This window comes from Cygnus atratus, chromosome 1 (genome assembly GCF_013377495.2).
Source record: "Cygnus atratus isolate AKBS03 ecotype Queensland, Australia chromosome 1, CAtr_DNAZoo_HiC_assembly, whole genome shotgun sequence".
NCBI classification, from domain to species: domain Eukaryota; kingdom Metazoa; phylum Chordata; class Aves; order Anseriformes; family Anatidae; genus Cygnus; species Cygnus atratus.
In genome coordinates this window covers 42509686-42530345 of record NC_066362.1, presented here as the reverse complement: position 1 = coordinate 42530345, position 20660 = coordinate 42509686, and the positions used below count along the sequence as shown (strand labels likewise).

The following is a 20660-nucleotide window of genomic DNA, read 5'->3' as shown; positions in this document are numbered from 1 at the left end:
GGTCATTTAGAGTCTCCATGAATGGAAGTGAGTTTAAAATCTGCCAAGAATAATACAGGTACTGCTGACACTACCTGAAGGCAGGAGAATGACTTAGGTGGCCCCATGAGGTCTTTTCCAGCCTACTCTTCTCTGCTTCTGTGATTCAACAATACCCTTTTATCCGTATCTCAGTGTTAGGATAAGTTTAAGGACAGCTTTGGATGATGAAATTACTGGCATTCTCAGATCACTTCCTCATGAAATTTTGGGCTGTGCTATTCAGGTTTTATAGAACATTCCAGAGAGCTTCAGCATTTCTTATTCTTTGCCACCTCTTTAATTACTAGCTAAAAGAAAAACAAGTTGTGTAAGAGCTTTAAGAATAGAAAATTTTTAAGGTTTTTTTTTTTTTTTTTTTTTTTTTTTTTTTTTTAAGAGGACCATTTTTTGCATAACAGTTTGTCCTGCCATGTGTTTCCAAAGGAAAGGGCTTCACTACCATTCACAGTAGTGCTTAGTCATCTGGGAACATTACAAGTTTTTGGAAGGGCAATTCTAGCAGTCTCATTACACTGTGATCTGTGCACAACCAGTATACTATCAGGGGACCATTGACTACTATTCAGGGAAATAAAATCAAATGTTGATTTAAAAAAAAAAAAGTGAGCAATCCACTTGAGGTCAAATTGCAGCAATTTGCACAGCATATTTGACTCTTCAAATCTGAAAGTGCACACAGGAGGTATTGGAGGGGGGACGGGCAGGGGAAGGAGGGAGTGGTAGTAGATCCTGACAGAGACTTCACAACAAGTGTTTTTAGCTTTCATACTTTGATTTGACCCCTACAGAGCTCAGCAGACTGTTTCTGGGCAGCAAATAAAAATATGTGAGTGGAGAGAACAAAAACCTTGGCTGAGTTCAAAAGAGCAGAGAATGAATGAAGAGGAAGTGTGCAGGATCCAGCCCATACCCCCTCCCTCCCTCCCTACCCCCATCAATACCATAACCCTGACTAGAAGTCTGGGTGAGACAATTACTTGTGTAGTAGGCAGGAACACAGATGGTTTACTTTATGATTTGTGTCATGTTTGCTTCTACACTCATAATAACCTGTACTGAGCAAATGTTGGGAGTCATCCCCTGTCCAGACAGTCCCAAATACCAGTTAATCAGATTGTTTGAGTAAGCTGGGTATCTCATGATACTGGAATCATGGCATCAGGATGGAAAAACCATGGGACTCCATGAAAGCATGGATCCTCATGCCAGCAGGAAGGAGAAAAGGACTGTCAGAGACAAAAGAGACGGACTTTTAAGTGTGACTCTATATTTTCAAAAATAGATAGAGCAATTGATAAAGTTTCAAAATTAGAGGCGTGATGCCAGTGGAATTTAAAAAGAGGAAGAATACACAGAGTCAAACTGTAAAAAATATGCACATAACTTGTGCTACATATCATTCTGCCGAAGCTTACCCAGGGGGGCAAATACAGCCACTGGCACAGGGTGGTGAGGGGACACAGGAGAAGTTCATGGCAAGGTTTGCACAGGAGATCCCACAATTCACACCTGCTGCTGGTAATCCAGGTGCAGGAGATCTGCAGTCATAGTAGATTTTCCCTTCTGGGCATGTGTGAACTTCAACCGTAAAATACAGGTTAAATGAGATCAGCTGCTCCCTTACACTGACTATTTTCTACATGTTTTAGTTCAAAATCTATTTATTTTAATACACAGCACACAACATAGTATGTATAAGAATACATTCTGAGTAAAAGTCTATAGCTTCATCTTTATTACAGAGATATATAATGATATATGTTTTAATGTAAAACAATAAAAACATTTAATGTTAAGCATCTGTATCTATGCACCCTGGATCTAATACACAGTCCATTCTTAAAGGTCAAGTCATTATGCTTCAGGGTGGACAGGCTCTTTAGAAGTGGCAGTTTTCAATGCACTGAAATCCTTTCTGAATCCACTAGAAATTTATTTAAAATTTACTTGCTAGAAATCAAGGTCCTAAAACTTACTAAACATGGATACCAAGCCTTAATTTAGGTATTCCCAAACATCCTGACCTACACCTCACATTCAAAACCAAAAAAATCCCAAGTGACAAAGTACAATTTTTACTATACAGGCAAAAAAAAAAAAAGGCAACTTGTGCTACTAATCTCCTATTTTAAATATGTCATGATATTAAGTATATCAAAATTATTATAGACATGAGGGGAAAAAATGATTATTCAGTATCAAAAACTTTTTGTGTGCAACTGTAAGAATGGACAAGACGATTTACCTGTATTGTCTGTAGTAGCTTCCATACATTTCACTGTTCCATTCAAACACTGGCTGATTAAAAGAAAAGCAAACCCACCTTTATTCTATGGGAAAATGTACATAGCCACCATGTTTAAAAATAAATAAATACAATTTACACCCAACTTAAACAACAGAAATCAGGGGGAGAACAATGATTAAAATCTGAAAGTGCAAGTTCTGACCAACATTTTCTTGGCTCTTCTAAACACCGATGTGTAATGAAGGCCCACATTCACAAAGGTGCTTAGGTACTATTTAATTGTCTAAGTTTCACCAAAATAAAAAATAAAGTGGGTACTTAAGTCTCTCTGGGAACATAGGACCAGGTGGTTCAGGATGCTGGCAGTGTAACACAAAACCTTATCTGCCCTCGTGAATACAGAAGGCTACAGCACGCAAAATTGCTTGTTGCAGAGAAGGTAGGATATACAGCTTTATTCTTTTGCTGGTAAAATGCAGAATAGCAGAAAAACACAATAGACAATAGACCTAGTCCACTTTTTTTTTTTTTTTTGTTTCCCCTCATTAAATAAAATGTAAAAAACAGAGCATAGGAATCACAGAAAGTGAAACCCCCACTCTCACCTCTTCAACTGTATGATTACAAAGCTTCAATTATAACAACTGCAAAATATGAGACCTCACCAAGAGCCAGTCTTGACACTCAGGTCCCAGACATGTTTTTAAATTAGCAGGTTGAGAGAATTCCTTGTAAAATGAATAAGTTTGACCAGGAAACCTGGGAGGTTTCCTCACTTGTTTCAGTGAGGTCAGGATTCCATCACAAATTCATAATACAAAATGACACAAATATAGCTCCCTACAGGCCTTTGTTTGAAAGACTTCCCAAGATAGAATCACATTGTTTATTCTTTGGAAACCAGCCTCACTTTGCTATCATAATGCCCCAAGTCTAAGAACAGCACTGCAGTCTTGATGCGTATATTTTGAGATATTTAAAGTCTCTTTAGTCCCTGGCTTACAGAATCTTTATGGTATCCTCTTCTTAAAACAACTGAGTATACAATATAATTTATATTAAGCTACCTATCACTAAGTGTGTAAAAGATATAAAATCTTGATACAAGAGACTTTCATTCTATGTGAAGAAAAAACAGCAAACAAACAAATCTCAGGACTCTTGAGTAGCATCTGAACTGTAATGCACAAAAGATAAAACCCTTGGCACTGAAACCTACCAGGAGCCTGTTGGTGTGGGGAAGATTTCTCCAGGCTGTAGGGCTTTGCCCTTGTAATGACAACGACAGGCAGATCTGTTAAAAGAATGTTTGTACATAGAGATACAAAAGCAAAAAGAAATGGGATTTAAGGGCAATTATCAAGCTATTATGATAAGAAGGCCTTGTAATTCACTAATTCAATCTCTGAAGGTCCTTTCATCTGAACTATTCTATTCTATCCTATTCTATTCTATCCTATCCTATTCTATCCTATCCTATTCCATTCTATTCTATCCTATTCCATTCTATTCTATCCTATTCCATTCCATTCCATTCCATACTTTTAATTTATATTTACAATATACTTCTAAAATTAAAGGATAACACTCTAGCTGTATTGAAGTTAATGGCAATACCCCCACCATCTTCAAAAAAGCCAGGCCTTTCCTCAATCTCCATATTATTTATTTGCTATTTCTGTACATTACAGTCTTATAGAAAGAAACGTTCCTCCCTAGTTATGGGAGTAGTATGGCAACATGTAGTTCTTGTTCAAAGTAATTTAAAAATCATGGGAGAGGGGAATTGTCATAGCAAAATCCATTAACCCTGTCCTTGATAACAGCCAGATGGGACAGAAGTAGTAATAGAATTCCCTAGAAGCCGTCCAATAACATAGCAACACCTGGCTACCTCACACTCTTCAGTCATTTGAAGCAGTCTTCATCCCAACAGTATGAACTTTAGGGATCTTTCCAAAATATATGTCACAATGAACAGCAATATCTCTGAATAATCTTGAAATTTGTATAAATATTCATTCTAGTTTTTACTCAGTACCTGAACTCAGTAACTACCCACAGTTGTAAGCTGCAAGCTTTAGGTACACAATTACAGAAACTATATCCTTTCATTGACTATTTCCTTCCATTTAACTGGAAATTCTTGCATCGTGAGAAAGTAAAAATACTCCTAGCCACTTTCTCCGTACTATCTATGACTTTATGGATTGCTACTATGTGCATCCCTTCCAATTTTTTCTTAAGTGTTAAAAACAAGCTTTTCATGTGAAAATCCTTTCCCAAGAATTAAAAAAAAGTTTCATCACCCTTCTTTAAAGCAGTATGACATATTTTCTGTGATGTTCAATAGATGGCTTTACAGACAATAGGGTATATATAGTGTATGAGGCCCCACTATTGATTAGTACATAGCAGTGTATGAAATCTTAGAACCAGAAGTATTGAATGGTTAAAGATCACCTAGTCCAAGCCTCCTGCTACAGGCAGGGACATCTTCCACCAGATCAGGTTATGCAAAGCCCCATCCAACCCAACTTCAAACACTTGCAATAATAGGGCATCCACAACCCCTCTCGGCAACCTGTTCCTGTGTCTTAGCACCCTCATTGTGATTTTTTTCCTTATATACAATCTAAATCTTCCCTCCTTAAGTTGCCCCTTGTCCTGTCACTACAGGTCCTAGCAAAAAAATATTCACGTGTTGCTTGCTATCCTGTTTCTTAGGCAGTCTACACATTGAGGGAAACAGCAGAAAAACTATTTTCAGTCTTGCTGGAAAGAGAAAAATGTGCCTACGCATATATTCTATTTTAGTACGACTTACATTGATACACAAAAGTTGACCGACTCTTCAAAGTATTTCCCATCAGGACAATTGCATCCTTCTGCACAGTCATCACCACAGATATTTGCCATAGAAAGTGAAGCACAGGAGTGTTTACAAAAAGAAGAGCACTGATGATAAAGCATACCACTGTGACACATCACAGCTGGGGGGGAGAGAGAGAGAGAGAGAGAGAGAGAGAGAAGGAAAACAGCATACTCTTAAAATGTGAAAAAAAAAAAAAATACAGTATATCATGGGAGACCAAAATGGCAATGCAAAATGGTCTTTTGCTGTTCTGGGGTGAGTTAAAATGCATGAGAAAAATAAACTATTTAATTGATTTCTAAAGTTAGAAATGTTCAGGATGGCCTTATGTTAGAAAAATCCTTGGCTGGAAGTAAGTCTATTTTCTATTTCTGTGTGTGTGTATGTGTGAGTGGTGTGTGGCTCCATTCATCCAGTAACTCAGGAGAGGAACAATGGTCCAGTTAAAACTAAGGCATTACTCTATGATTTAGAAATTTCCTCTTTCAAATCCCTGCTCTGCCACAAATATGCTGTATCCCATTTGGAAAATCCATGCCCACCCCCGGGCAGTTCCCACCACCCTGTCTCACCTTCCCTTAGGGAACAGCCCTTCTTCTGCTGCTTCCTGACACTGTTCGCGACTGGCTGTAGCCTAATGTGGGCTTCCACATGGCTTACAGGTTCAAAGTTAAAAATTTAAGTTCTCTCTGTAGCCAGCAGAAAGGGACAGACACCTCTGTGAGCCAGCTCAGGGTCCCTTACTCAAATGCCTAACATAAGGCTATCAGCATTCTCCCGCAGAGCAAGACTTTAGCCCTTGGCACAATTCTAGCTTCCACCAAAAAATCATCAATCGTTGTATTTTGTGAAGCCAGTGACATTTCTAAAATTTAACACATTTGAAAAGAGTCTCTACTTTGCAAATATTACTCACCACAGTAAGAAATATGAGATCTGAAGTCCACGGCAATGCCGTGCTTTCCACAGACATAAGCATAGTGTGCAAGAGCATTACACAAACAGCTGCTTCCGCATTTGCAGGCGTCAAAGCGGCATAGTTGGTAGTATAATGCTGGGCTGATGTAGGCATGGCAGGGAGCAAAAACTTCTTGATTGATGATATCACAGTGAGAAGCATAACCAACTAAAATAATGTGACGTTGTTTTAGCCAGATCCATGTTAATATAACAATTAATCAAATTAATAGCACAGAATATTAACACCAAACATAATCAGCCAGTTGTGCAACAAAATCTTCTATACAATGTGTTTCTGAAAAGTTCTATGGTTTAAGATTGTTATTTTTAGCAGCCCTCTCAACAACAAACTCCACTTAAAACAATATTTAAAAAAAAAAAAAACTTCTTTCTTCCTGTAACAATGCAGGAAATGTAAATGGCAAAATAATATATTTCAAGAGAGTTGACAAAGTCCTCCAAAGCTTGGAATGTTTTTTCCTACTTGATGTTTCATTTAGCTTTGAAATTGGTAACATCCATATTGTTCTTGGCATGTCAACTCAGCAAGCATTACAAAACGGAGCTCAGAAGCATACAAGCCCCAAGCTAGCCATATACTTTCTAGTACCAACAGACCCTACTGCTGCCACTGGAACATACTATCATTACAATGGTGGAATATCTCAGGAACACCATAGCGTGGATCATATTTAAACCCGTTTTGCTGCTAAAAGAGTGTCCCTAACCTTCCTCCTCTCTGTTCATTCCTATATTACACACTGACACAAGGGTTTCTGGAGTCCATCCGTAAACAAGATTCTAGGAGTGAGTGTATGTGACTTGACTGAAAAATAGCCTGAAAAAATAAGTAAACAAACAGATCATGGCAGGCCTGAAAAGATTCTTCTGCTGGCTCAGCACAGGTGGCAGCATGCAACAGCACCATGTAGCCAAGGAATGTCTTTTCCATAATCACAGGAAAATATAGGTTAGAAGGGACCTCAGAAGGTCATCTAGTCCACCTTCTTGCTGTAAGCAGCTTACATATATGTCAAACTCCACCTCTACTGAGGAAACACAGGACTGAAGTTAAGGCATAAAGTATCTTATATAGAGCTAACTTGGCTGACATATACTGCTTTAGAAGACAGACAATGCTGGAGGCATAAACAGTCTTATAATGCCCCAGATTCCTAAAGGTTTACGGTTATTCTGGGCTCACTCCCACTAAATATGGCCAAATCCCACATCCTTACTTCTGAAACATTAAAAACACTAAACTAAATTCTGTCAGAATTGGCAACTGCTCTCTGCTCCATTGTCTTCATTAATTGGAAAGAACAGCAACATGGAAAGGAGACAGTGAAAGTTGCACATAAAATGTGGGCATGTCAATGAGCCAAAAGTAGGTCTTCAGTCAGGAATTTGAACAAATCTGCAGATCTCAGATTGTTTGTCTTGGTTTGTGTGAGAGACCATAGATGGAGGATAAGGAAACCTTTAAATACAGCTTAGGAAAGCATGGAGAAGCCAGAGGCAGGACTTTTGGTCTGAACACTGGTTAGACAAGACACTGTCCCATTACTTTCTTTGTCAATTAGGAAACATACATTAAAAATACCACTTAGCCTTCTTAACTGAAACAACCTGCAAGACTACAGATAGCATTCTGCCTAACATTCTGCACATGTTCTAGACAGCAGAATTTAGGGCTTGTGGCCAGTATGCCCAGCATAAAATGATCAACTTACTTATTTTAGTTTACTTGCTAAATGTGTGGAAAGAAATCATTTTTATCAAAACAGAAAAAGAAAATAAAGAGTGTGCTTTCAAAACTTAAGTTTTATACAAGTTTTATATTCATATACAAGTATATATTCATTAATGACTAGTAACTGTGAAACTCATTCACAGAGAAAACAAAAATGTCCCATAGAAATAAGATACAAATAATTCCAGATTCCCATGTGAAGTCATACCATTTTGCTGGTTAATGTTGCAGGGATCAACTACGGGAATGTTGATAGGCACAGAACAAGCTGAAGAAACCTTCCATGCATTGGCGTGAAGTTGCGGGGTCCCTTCTATCATCCCTGCTGGAGAACTGAAAAGGAAAAGATCAACACTGCAAGCATCCTGCTGGCCTTACAGACTACACATGTGAGGGCATGTGTACAAAGTACATCAAAAAGCTTTAGATGCATAGAGACATTGAACATTCATCATGTTAAAAGAATTTCTGTCTGTGAGGTATAAAAGAAGAGAGGATATGTGAAGTTTTTTCCTCAATATTTTGCTCATGCAAAAATACTCTTAATACTCAAAGTCTGCCCTCATTTACACTTAATGCAATTATTCTGAAATCAGTTGAAGGAGGCATTAATGAGAGAAGAATTTGGCCTTTGTTCAGTGGAATGTCAGAAAATCAACCCTTTAGCTTATTTCAGTATTCTAGGAGGGGGCTGTTTGCATTTTGATTATGTTTTTCACTACATATTTCAAAATAATTTATTATTGCTAGAAAAGTTTCATGATATAATAGCTTGGAGAACTCTGGTTGAAATGAAGTCAAAGAATAAGGAAAATGTACCCTTCTAATTAAACTATTCCTGTGGCTCAGGAATACATTTTTCCATTAGAACTTGATGTGGGGAAAACAAAACCAAACAGTAGTAAGTGTTAATTAGGTGAGGATTCTACTAGTACTGTCATCCACTCCTTTTATCAGTGCTCATATATTTGTTCTGATGCTTAGGAAGCAGCAGGAGGGAAAAGAGTGCATTCAAGCAATATTTTGATCCAATAACCAATCTTCAAGCTTTCTATAACAACTTGGTTAAATGTCTTAGAATGACTTAGCTAATGAGTTTCATATTTAAAAGTGCCTAAGTTTTAATTAAGATATTTTGTATTGGTTATTTTAATAAAGTACAAGAAAATTAATGAAATAAAAATATGAGGTGATTACATTGAACAAAACTTTTCACTTCTTTTTAAAAACATTCTGAATGTACTGTATGTAACTTACAGAAAATCATCTCTTAAATTCCCATTGTAAGTTCCACATAGTCCCAATGTTCTTCTTTTCCAGCTGACATCAACTTGAACATAGATTCTCACTCCATCTTTAGCAAACAGTATCTTCAAACCAAACGTAGTTTTTAGTTGAACAAACAAAGAAGATATATTCTGAATTTCAAAAGCCCCTGCAAATAGCAAAATAAAATAAAAGCAGTCACTGAAATCCATTTCCAGATTCTACACTCATCCCTAAAATAAAATAGATTATGTACAACCTCACCTGTAGACAAATAACCTTGCACATTCTCTATCTAAAATTATAAGACTACAAATCTTTTTCATTAGCAACACAAATCAGGTATTACAACTACTGTCAACAGTAAAAAATCTCACCTTTCTGTACCTGTGACTTATCCAGAGAAACCACATGCACTTTTTTTTTTTTTTTTTTTTTTTTTTTTTTTACAAAAAGCAATGCAACAGCATGCCTCTAGTAATGAGAAGACAAGACAAGAAACCACTTGTTCCTTAGCCTTCAGGGATGTTGTAAGATAAATTAACAGATGTCTGTAAAGTTCATTGCAATCTTCGGATAGAAGGTTCTCTCTTACTGCTATTGGTATGACATCAGTATATCTCATACATACACATACATACTTAGATTGTATGTGAACTAAGGCCCTATCAAATTCCCAGCTCTCCTTCCTAGCAAATCCATAATGCGAGGAAATGGAAATTTCACGGTCACAGCATTCATGTGTTACACATTGTTTGGCTACTTGCAGCTGCAGACTTAAATCAGGTCTGTCTTCACAGCAGCCTCTACACACAGAGACATACAGACAGTGAAGATAAAATGCTTATGTGAGCTGATAAGACTTAACAGATACAGCCAATTATCAAGAGTGTGACACTAAAACATTTATCATAGGTGGTATTTGTCATAGACTGTGAAAAGGGACAAGTCAATAGGGACTGATTCAGAAGATATGAAATGAAATTACCAGCAAAATTATGAAGCAGAACTTTTGATATAACTAAAAGTATAACTGAGCTGTGAAACTCTTTGTCATAGGATGCTGTGAATGCCAAAAGCAAAACTATGACTAGTAAAATCCAATGAAGTAAAGAAATAGTTGCAGCCAACAGCTCAGAACTCCCTAAGCTCCTGACTGCCAGAGGCTGGGAAAGGACTGGTATAGTATCACCAGTAAGAGCTTATTACTGATCATTTTGAGATACAAAATTTAGCTATATCATTCCCACCTTCAATGCTTGATTTTATAACATCCTTTCAAGGTAAATTTATCTTACTATCCTTTTCAAAAATGTGAAGAAACCTGCCTGAAATCACCAGTCAGCATTGAAAGCAACATAGACCCCTTTGAGTGCATGGATTCTATTCCATGCAATTTATTCCAAAAAACTTCAATCGAGCTCCACCTTAACATCAACCTTTTAACTTTCAACATCTCTTCTGGTTTTTTTGTGTTTTTTTTTTTGTTGTTTTCTTACCTCCTCCCCCCTAAACAGACACAAACCAGATGAGTGGAATTTCTAGGTACTCTGGAAGATAAGAAATGCAAAGAAAGGAGGGTGTAGTTTCACAAGGTGAAATGGTATATTTCTGGAACCAATACAAAGGTTATTAAAAGTAAGTGATTTTACTTTTCATACGTTATCTTTGAAGAAGTATCTTTTCTGATAGACAGATATAATTAAAAAGCTTTGGAGAATATAAAAGAAGAAATGTGAATCCTGATAAAACTCTACTCAATTTATTTCTTACCATTAAGGTTAAAAGCTTGATTAGGACCAGTTTGGACTTGACCATTTCTTGTAAGAGTTACTTGTTTGCTCACATCATCTTCAAGAACTAGTGTTATAGACTCAATGCAGGCATGATCAAAGTTCTAAGCAGAAACAAATTTCACCATCAGAAAGAGAACAAAGACAATATTAGCATGGAAAGCAAAAGCAAACAAATGGGAGAAAACAGTTGTATAAAAAGAAAATGACAGAACTGTCATCAGGTAAATCAGGTGTAAACTATTATTCATAGCATTAAAACTGAGTACCCAAAATTAAATGCAGAACTTAGTAAAACATGGATGTAAGAATGAGATGAACTCATTTTAGCTATTATGGCAGTCTAATAGTAAGCAGACAGAGATCCCCAAGAATTGATACTGGGTTCACAAGACCACACCTGCACATCCACCCTCAGTTCTCTTCATTGCTGGATTACCCTATGTCAGCAAAATTCTGCCCACATCTGGGCTAAGCTGGTACAACCAGAGCCCAAATGTAGCACTGCAGTAGAAAGAAACTATTGCACTTCTGGAGGTGCTTCTCTTCCTTCTTGAAACATAGTCATGACCTCCAACTGCAGACAAAAGGATATAATTTCTCCAGAATTATACTAAAATAATTTATAAATGTGTGACTATCAAAAAATGATGACATAAACTAACACCCATCGTTTTAAAGTGCTGTACAAGCAGAATTTATGAAACCATTTACAGGACAAATGGTGACACATAGCCAACTAAAACCAACTTATGTTCCCCTGGGCCTCTGTGTTTTCACATTGGAACTTTTTAAGTTGCCTAGAGTTGTGCTAAGGGTCATTTTCAGTAACAGCCTTATCTCTCAGTGGCTACCTAACCAACTGTATCATACTTGAGGCCACCTGAAATGCAGAAACAGGAATCTCAACACCTATGCAGAAGAAGATAGGTACAGAAAAGCAGAGACACCAGCACACAGGCTGCTGTGAGGCAGTCTCAGAGTCCTTTCCCCTAACAGCCTAGTTGACTAAAAATGTCTTTAAATCAAGTCTCACAAATAAGTACTTTTTATAAGCACATCTATTCATAAGACCTGTCATTGAATATCTGCCAAAATGCTTTCAAATAAATATGTATGGTGCTTAGTCTTTTCAATAATTTTCTAAAAGGAATGGTTCCAACAATGTAAATATGCTATAACATAAAAAATACGTATCTAAAGCTATAAAAAAAAAATCTCTTGCCTAATTGTCAGTGTATTAAGCGTACTCCATACAGTCAGCAAAAGCTGTTCTAAAGCTTCACGCAACTGTTTGTACTGTAAACATAGAAAAATATATTTATTTAATGTGCATAAATTAATAACTCTTTAGACTTAATCCTTCAAAAGTTGTCATTGCTTTTACAAAGGACAGTAAAACACGTAGCAATTTGACAACTTAAAAAAAGCTGTGAAAAGGTTTCAATTTATGATATTTTTCTGTTACCATAATCTGCTAGCTTCCAGTAGCACCTTTACAAATGTAAATACATATGAAATATATAACCACGTTTGTTATGGAAGTTCAATAACAGTGTGACTTACCTGTCCACAAGGTGCTTTCTGTAAAGTGATTGTGAATTTGTTTTTCCCAGTGCCTTTTACCAGAATGTACTGGCAAATCCCAAGAAAGGTAAAATGACGTCCATCAAATGTTGTGAAATGAGAGTTACCTGTGATGGAGCATTCGGCTTGAGAGAAAAAGGATAAATAAGAATGTTCACTGACATAAGAAGTTACTATCATTCTGTAAACGAGAAATATAATGTAATTTAAAAAAAAAAATCTCCCCTTATTTTTTGGCACATAATCTAGTCTAGCTTTAATCTTTATAGCTGTTACAGCATTTGGAAGTGAAATATGTTATAGACACTTATTTCTATTTTAGGTATGTTGCACGTACCCATTCGCAGCTTTGGTTCTAACTAGAGTGAGATATGAGTCACAGATTCTCTAGAATACATGAAAACAGATAATTAAAAAACAGAGCTTTTTCTTTGTCACAACTCTGAAGTTTCCTGGAATCTTCTTCATCTTTTGGCATGATTGAATGTAAAGGAGAGAACAAGCTTCTTTCTCCTCCCTCACAGGGAGCCTGTTACTGCAGGCATGGAGATGCCGTGTCTGAATATGGGGGCTGTCCTGAATTACAGGTGAGCAGAGGACACTCTCTGTCCTCAGGGTGCATCTATATTCATGCTTCAGTTCAGATCAGGAGTGCACTGTTGAAGCAAGTCCCCAGCACATACACACCAACCTTGGTTCAGTTCATGAGGCCACAGCAGAGCACATCTAACCCTCTCCCAATGTTAATAAGCATTCAGTCCCTAGGATAAGACTAATCATAACCAATCCCTTGCAGGCACACACAACAAATACGAGACATATGGAGTGGTTCTAAGTGTCAGCTTTTTTACTCTACAGATCCACCCTGTTAAGCTTTTTTTTTTTTTTTTTTTTTTTTTTTAGCACCGGCTAAGCCTTTTTTACTACCTCATTCAAAAGCGTTTCCTTAATTTGTAAAAAAAAAAATAATAATAATATATCTTTCAGAAGTTTCATAGCATAATCTTGTGTAAAGTACAGAACTGACAAGGGAGTTTCACTACTTGACTAATTCATGTTTGTCTGAGTAACTCATTACAGAGGCATGCAGTCTTTAAAGATGATGATCGAGACATGAACTGCTGTTATAAGGGAGACAAGATAGCATTCTGAGCATTAGAATAATGCTCTTCTTGTTCTCTGCACTACAGCTGCATCTAGAAGTGAGAACATCCTTAAACATGGCCCACTGTACAGATAGTGTGGTGCCTGTCTGTGGAATAAGGTGCCTGTCCCCAAGCACTTAGAGTGCAAGTAAGAGATAGAAGAGAAAAGGTGAATGTAACACACTGAGTTATGGAACCAAATGGGAAAAAGCATGGTGAGTACTGTCAGGCAGTTAACAGCTTTGCCTCAGCTTGCCCAGTGCTGCTGGGCACGTATCTGTTAAATCTTTCCTAAAATCACATCCCAAACCCTTAGACTGTATTTGAATCTGTTGTCTTTTGAAAAGTTTGTCTCCTATGTTCACTGAGGAGAGAAAGGAATCTTTAAATATATACCTGGGCAATCATGATCAGTACAGTTCCAAATGCCACCAGTGCAAATACTAAAAAGAAAAATCACAAAATACAGAAATTCACTGTTTTGATATTTAGCAAAAAGAGCAGCTTTGAGATAGTTAACAGGTCTTGAATTCACTGTTTCCATAGAATAGTCTGTGTATTTTGGTAATACACAGAGCTCAGACTGTAAAGCATAAACACTAACTATTCTTTAAATTTTAAGTGTGACTATCATGTTAAACTAACTAACTACAGGCTACAGTCACAGACAGAGGCTTTCACATACCAATTACTACATTCTTGTTCAATTTTTGAGCCTACAGGGAAGGCAGTTCCATGATAAGTACAAGGACAATTTGACACGGAGATACAAGTTCCATTTTCCATAACGAGACCTATTGGGATGGAAGTTTATAATTGAGATCAAAAACAAGTTAATGGACTCCAGATCACTGCTGTTCCCCCATCTGACTCAAATATTCAAATATGCAAGAAGGTGAGCTCATCAGTCTTAGCCAGGGACCAACATGAAGAGTTACCTAGTGAATGCAGATGGCTCAGAACAATCAACAGTATAGCTCTCTCAAAGCAGTTTTCACTCTGAATGGTTGCTCTATGAAAAATATCTGCCTGAAGTGTGTAAAACTGTACAGAGTCAAAAATACAAAGATTCTGAGATCATATAATCTTTAATCCTCCCAGAATAGGACTGTTCATAGTCCAGTCCCTACTTTTTGTTTAGTACAGATCAAAGGAAGATTTCTTGTACAGAGTGTAAGATACATTCTGTTTAAAGAAAACCTCAGTAGGTTTAGGAATCATTCAAATAAAGTGGATTAAATTTGTGCTATCCCTCATTGTAGAGAGCATTAGTTATGGCTCCAGGTTTTAATTGATATTTCATCCTAAACCACAGTGACTAGATAAATGTTTAGAACACAGTAAAAGGCAGAATCACAGTGAGAGTAACAACAGCTAAAGCAGAAATTACAATATTCATATTTTCTGGCTTTTAACTTTAAGCATAGTCTATTTAGGCAACTTTATTATTATGCTGCATGGTATCTTTAAACATATTTTTCACATAAAATTAATGGTACTTACCATCTGGACAGTAACAGCCATCTAAGCAGTGCAAGTTGCTGCCAAGACAATCTTTTTCAAAGGTGCAGGTTGGTGGACAACAACTGATACAATCACGGTGTACAAAGCTGTCTTCACACGTCTCAGCTAGGAAAAAAAAAAAGAACATTATTACGTTGCATATTAGTGTAATTTCTCTTTCCGTACTGGAGAACTCCTATTTATCTGAATAAACAGTAGTGCAACACTTCTGGTATAGGTAATTATTCAGATCAGGTACAATGGATTGTTTGGAGAAACTGTAACAGATGAACTGTGATGAATCTCTCATCATAATATTTCTATGTATTCTAGTATTTCATAGCATACTATGACAATGTCATAGTATTTAAATCTATTTATCAAGTTCTTACATCACTTCTCCACTAGAAGTTATAATTTCTGTGACAAGGGAACGTGTGCTCATATCTCAACTAGTTGAGAGTCCTGTGGATGAGACTGAACTGCATTTCATGGGTGGTGATGATGACTAGAAGGAGCTGGATTCACTGTATTCGTTCTGTTATAGAGCCAGTAGAGGCTGAAAGGTCAGCTGGGAAGAGGGGCAACATCAGATCTCCACAGATGTTTTTTCTTCCTCCTAGAATATGATCAGCATACATGAAGTTTCAAGCAATCTGCACAAACATGAATTTTGAATGGATCTGCATCAGATCACAATGGAATTAAAATATTCCTCTAGCAAATCATTTACCTCATTTTTCACCAGCAATAGTGAAACTGGATGATCTACTTTGGTATCAGGTTTGAGTCCTATGGTAACAAATGTTGTCAAGATGGAATTATTTGAAATGGATATGTGGGGTATTTCAAAGGTCACACGATACGCTTTATTAAAGAGTCTTACTACAGGCAGGAAAATCATCCCTCCAATCCCGCACAGGGGACCCAGCATGAGAGCATGCTCGAGCGTACTCTGTCACGGCTCTGCAATATGTTTCATCATCATCCACTCTGAAATAATAAAACAAGGGAGCAATCACCAAACTCAAATCCCATCTACAAATTTCTGCCACCAAACACTGCTCAGGATAGTTCAGTCAGCTGAGGCCGCTCAGCTATAGAGGCATACTTAGCGAAAATACTGTGAAAAGGGATGAGCTATACTGAATACACTGCTGTGTTTTTATCAGTTGATCTCACAAAAACTTTTTTCATGTTAATATTACCACAATGAACAAAAACTGTAATTTATTACAAAATAAGAAAAAAAAATATGCTTATGGTGAAAGAGAAACATGACCTTGTCATGAAGATGTCAAGATCTATGTCTTGGGCTCTCTCCTTCCTACATGACGTGGAAACTCTGACCTACACTGATAAGAGACATTCTGGGCCAAGTAACAAGTTCAAGTTTCTGATTTATAGTCAGTCCTTGAGCTTAGGTGAGGAGAACCCTGTTGGTAGACTCCTGACCTTGTGCTGAAGTGCTTGGCACCAGAAGCATAATCCACCAGACATTGTAGACGATTTCAAGGAGTTACAGTTCAACCTTGAACAAAGTCATTATCTCTGCCTTAGTCTGTACAGAAGAAGCCGGATAGTGCACTTTTGCCAGGATCAAGTAAAGAGACATTCATCAATATTTAGGTAACCTCAAATTTTATTCAGATTCAAATCACATAAGGCAAGACACCACCATTTTTTTTACTGTGAAAGTTCAACAACTCCTGTCACTCACTGTGAAGGACCTGATGACGAAATGAACTAGTCACAACAAGACATTTCTCGTAAAGCATGACCAGGACAGATTAGCTGAGTTTGTCTTTCAGCACAAAAGATCAAGCTTCCAAAATTAATGTTCTTGAGAATATAGTAAATAGTGTTTGTATCCTGCTTTCAACACATCTGTTATCAAATCAAACAGCACTATATTCTTCAGGACAGTGATCAGAATCTCTCCTAATTCTCCTTATCTAATCCAATTAAATGGGTCTTAATAGAAAGAATACTTGGCATATACAGTGGCCCCACAAGAAACATTGTAAACTTACACTAAGACACAAGAAGAGAGGTCTCTTTTATAAACAAAATAAGCCTAAATTAATGAGGTTCTCAGACACAGAAACTTTCTTCAAGGTTTTTAACATTCACACAATTCATATCAACACACACATGGAATTTGACAAAAATCAAATCCTCCTTAACATCATGACACTGATTCAATGCCACATTTGAAAATTTGATTTTCATTGTTCTTCCTTTGCTCCTTAACATCATGACACTAATTCAATATCACATTTGAAAATTTCCTTTTCATTATTCTTCTTTTGCTAAGGAAGAGGCACAATAAACTCCTGAGTTATGAAGAGGCAGCTCAGCTCTTCTCTTAGCAAAATCAATGTACAGATCATCAACTTCAGGAAGCACACTTTGGAGATTTGCTTACAAACCCATATTCTTCCATTCTGACTTGGTAGCAAAACAGAAAATCAAAAATTCATTGAAAATGAACTAACAAGTTGTAATGGATGTTTCTAAATGATTCTTAGTTTTAGTCTTATGATTTTTTCTGTATACTTTTGATTAAATTGATGATACTCTGAGAAGGCCACCATAGCATCTGGTATAATTCCTGCTATTACTTCTTAGTTATAAAACCTTTTCTAAAAAGGAAGTTATACATTGCTCAGTTTTGTTTGGTTACACTCTGGAGAACCTGTTTAGCTTGAATGACTGACATTAACTAAACGGTAGTCTGGAGCTAAGGTAAAAATACCAGGTTGCATATAACACAAGCAACTGAGGATATGTAATTCCCACCAAAGCCAGTGAGAGCTGAACTTTTAACATCTCTGAATTTACATAAACAAAGCAATTTTGAAAAAGTCTGCTGAGTTAAATGACTTAGTAGTTGAAAGGTTACTCTGCTATATTTTTATCAGAAAAATAGTACAACTGTGTCAGACAAATGGACTTACTCTTCCAGTATCATTGACATTTCCCCCTGTAAATTTTCCCAATCTCCGTGTATTTTTGATTCAAGACTTCCAGATATAGGTATATTGTGTGTGTATGGTTAGCAACTCTCTCTTCTGTCATTAGTGATTCTCCATAGATTTCTTTCCCAAGCATTTGTCTAGTATTCCCTTGAATCTATGTAAACCTTTAGCAATCAAATTATTCCTTGGCAGGGACAAAGGTTGTGTGTCCTCTGGTTCCACAGTAAATCACCCACTGAGTGAAACCCCATCTCTTTCGCTTTGAACTCATTTCCTACTAACTTCACTCAATACTGCTCAATTCTTGTCTGAATAGAGAGAGTGAGCATTCATTTCAAGCATCAAAAATAAATATACAAGAACTCCATTCTTACCTGCAAAGATCATTCATACAGCTAGAAATATAAGAATATGGATCTATGCTTTCATGACAGCTGAAAAAAGGAAACTGTAGGAATATTTGGCACTTGAAGAATATGTCCTGCACATTAAGGAGAAACAGAAGACAATACTTAGCAAATACTTTCTGAATGAGCATAATTGTTTTTAGATTTGTTGAGCTAATCCAGGGTCCCTTATATTCCCATTAAAACCTGAGAATCTCACAGTCTTGTTTTATTGTTATGTCTCCTTTATTGTACTTCCTAAAATTTGTCCTCTCTGTCTGCAGTGTCTTGATTGCATACTGCTGCTGCACAGAGCTGGGATGGCAGACTGAAAACTGATGACAACAACAACAAATAAAAACAAAAAAAAATAAGCATTTCATGTCAATCCAGGAGCTGAGTATGGTACTTCTGCAGTATTTCACAATTTCTAAAAATAATGAGGTGTAAGATTCAGTTCAGGAAACTGAACCCAGGAGTAATGCAGCAATAAAGAGCTCTGTCAGCAGACTTGTACCACTTGGCACATCCTATCTGAACATTTGTACTCTTAAGCTAAACTTCTGAAGATCTTCAGATATTCCCTAGCAACAGCCCTGATCTGAATCTTCTCAAATCTTCAATGAATTTGAGTTTTTTTTCAGTATGGTGCATATGGCTAGATTCTTGTACTGTCACTAAGTAGTGAAGATGAAAAAAAAAATCACTAAATGATTAATTTACCTCAGTGGATTTTTCATCAGCTGAGCAAGGACTGGAAAAATCTGAGGCAGTAGGTACACAAGCTGCATCATCTGGAGTTTGCACAGCCCAGCTATTTGCAAATTCAGCAATGTCTTCTGTATGTTCACCTACTGCATGAAAAGAACACCCAGAAAAAAGGTTGTCAACACAAGCACAAAAGGCATCTTGGAAATTTCTGAAAGTTTTAAAATATATTCATTACTTCAGATACAGATATGTTCAGAGTAGTGGAAGTGTAGAAAAAGTTTATTTTTCCTTTTTAACTACAGGTAATATTTTATACCACATTTAAATGAAACAAACAAAAAAATTTAATATAATTACTGACAATTTTGTAACAAAAATTCAAAGAAGGACTGCAATGAATACCTAAGAAAGAATGCATTTATTTAAAATAATTTAAAGCTTTCATCATATTTAACAAAGCTCAGTTAGCACTATTATCTCACTCCTTTTCCCCTAGTGCAGAAAAGCCCTAAAACAAACACAATGCCCAGTTCTCCTTATAGCATGAGCAAGGGAGAATGAATGAATGTGATGCATAATTGGAAGTCATGGCAACAGGCAAAGAACATATACACAAGAACATACAAGAAAGTTGGCAGTAGAGGAACAGACCACAAATTTCCATATTTTTGCAACAAGAACTAAATATTACATTTTCTGTATGTCCTTAGCTATGCTAAAAAGGGTGTATGGCCTCCACTTTGAAGAACCTTACTGTAATTAGTATCTATGCTATGGTGATCTATATCAATGCATGGTTAGGAGATAGGATATTGGAAAGAAATCAGCTATAGTTTGTTTTGTATTGTTTTGTTTTCACAGGACTGTATTATCCAAAACTTAATTATCTTCTTCCAGGACAAGTACAAAGTTGGACACCCTAGAATATGGAAAACCCCAAAACACAATAATCAGGTGTTTGTACTTGGATCTCCACAAATAAACAAAGCTAATATCCTAACCACCAATCCGATTTACTTAAGAAGCAGGGAGAGTTAAAACTTTTCTTCCTCTTTGACAAAAGAGCTCTTTTACACAGAAAACACTTCACAAACATAAAAGGTTTTTTTTTTTATGTTGTTGTTGTTTGTTTGTTTGTTTTTATCAAGAAGTAAACCTGTTGGCATAATTCTGGTTCTGCAAACACATTTTAAAATATTTTATTTTCATTTTGACATAGCTTGAAAAATCAGTTCTAAGTCTTAAAAAAATGCCACAAAATAAAATATGTCTTTTAAATAGTTTTATGCTCAGATACAGTCTCATATATCAAAGCAATGCAAAGTTGCCGTTAAAGATGAAGATTAAGGAAACAGAAAAGGAGCTGATTTTTTTAAAATATGCTTTGAAATGGAGTATAACACGTCTCAG

The 20660-nt window shown here is 36.5% G+C and overlaps 1 protein-coding gene across 1 annotated transcript in view; it reads right to left on the bottom strand.

The window, feature by feature from the left end:
- Positions 1-20660, bottom strand: part of OTOGL (otogelin like) — a 96143-nt gene that overhangs the window by 61929 nt on the left and 13554 nt on the right. Inside the window, exons 9-23 of the mRNA XM_050713222.1 lie at positions 19263-19393; positions 18528-18634; positions 16059-16165; positions 15173-15298; positions 14355-14463; positions 14066-14112; positions 12504-12649; positions 10918-11041; positions 9136-9313; positions 8087-8211; positions 6082-6291; positions 5118-5283; positions 3510-3584; positions 2288-2340; positions 1458-1620 (exon numbers count right to left, since the gene is read on the bottom strand). Of these exons, the coding sequence (XP_050569179.1) occupies positions 1458-1620; positions 2288-2340; positions 3510-3584; positions 5118-5283; positions 6082-6291; positions 8087-8211; positions 9136-9313; positions 10918-11041; positions 12504-12649; positions 14066-14112; positions 14355-14463; positions 15173-15298; positions 16059-16165; positions 18528-18634; positions 19263-19393 (1867 nt within the window). The remainder of the gene's footprint in view (positions 1-1457; positions 1621-2287; positions 2341-3509; positions 3585-5117; positions 5284-6081; positions 6292-8086; positions 8212-9135; positions 9314-10917; positions 11042-12503; positions 12650-14065; positions 14113-14354; positions 14464-15172; positions 15299-16058; positions 16166-18527; positions 18635-19262; positions 19394-20660) is intronic.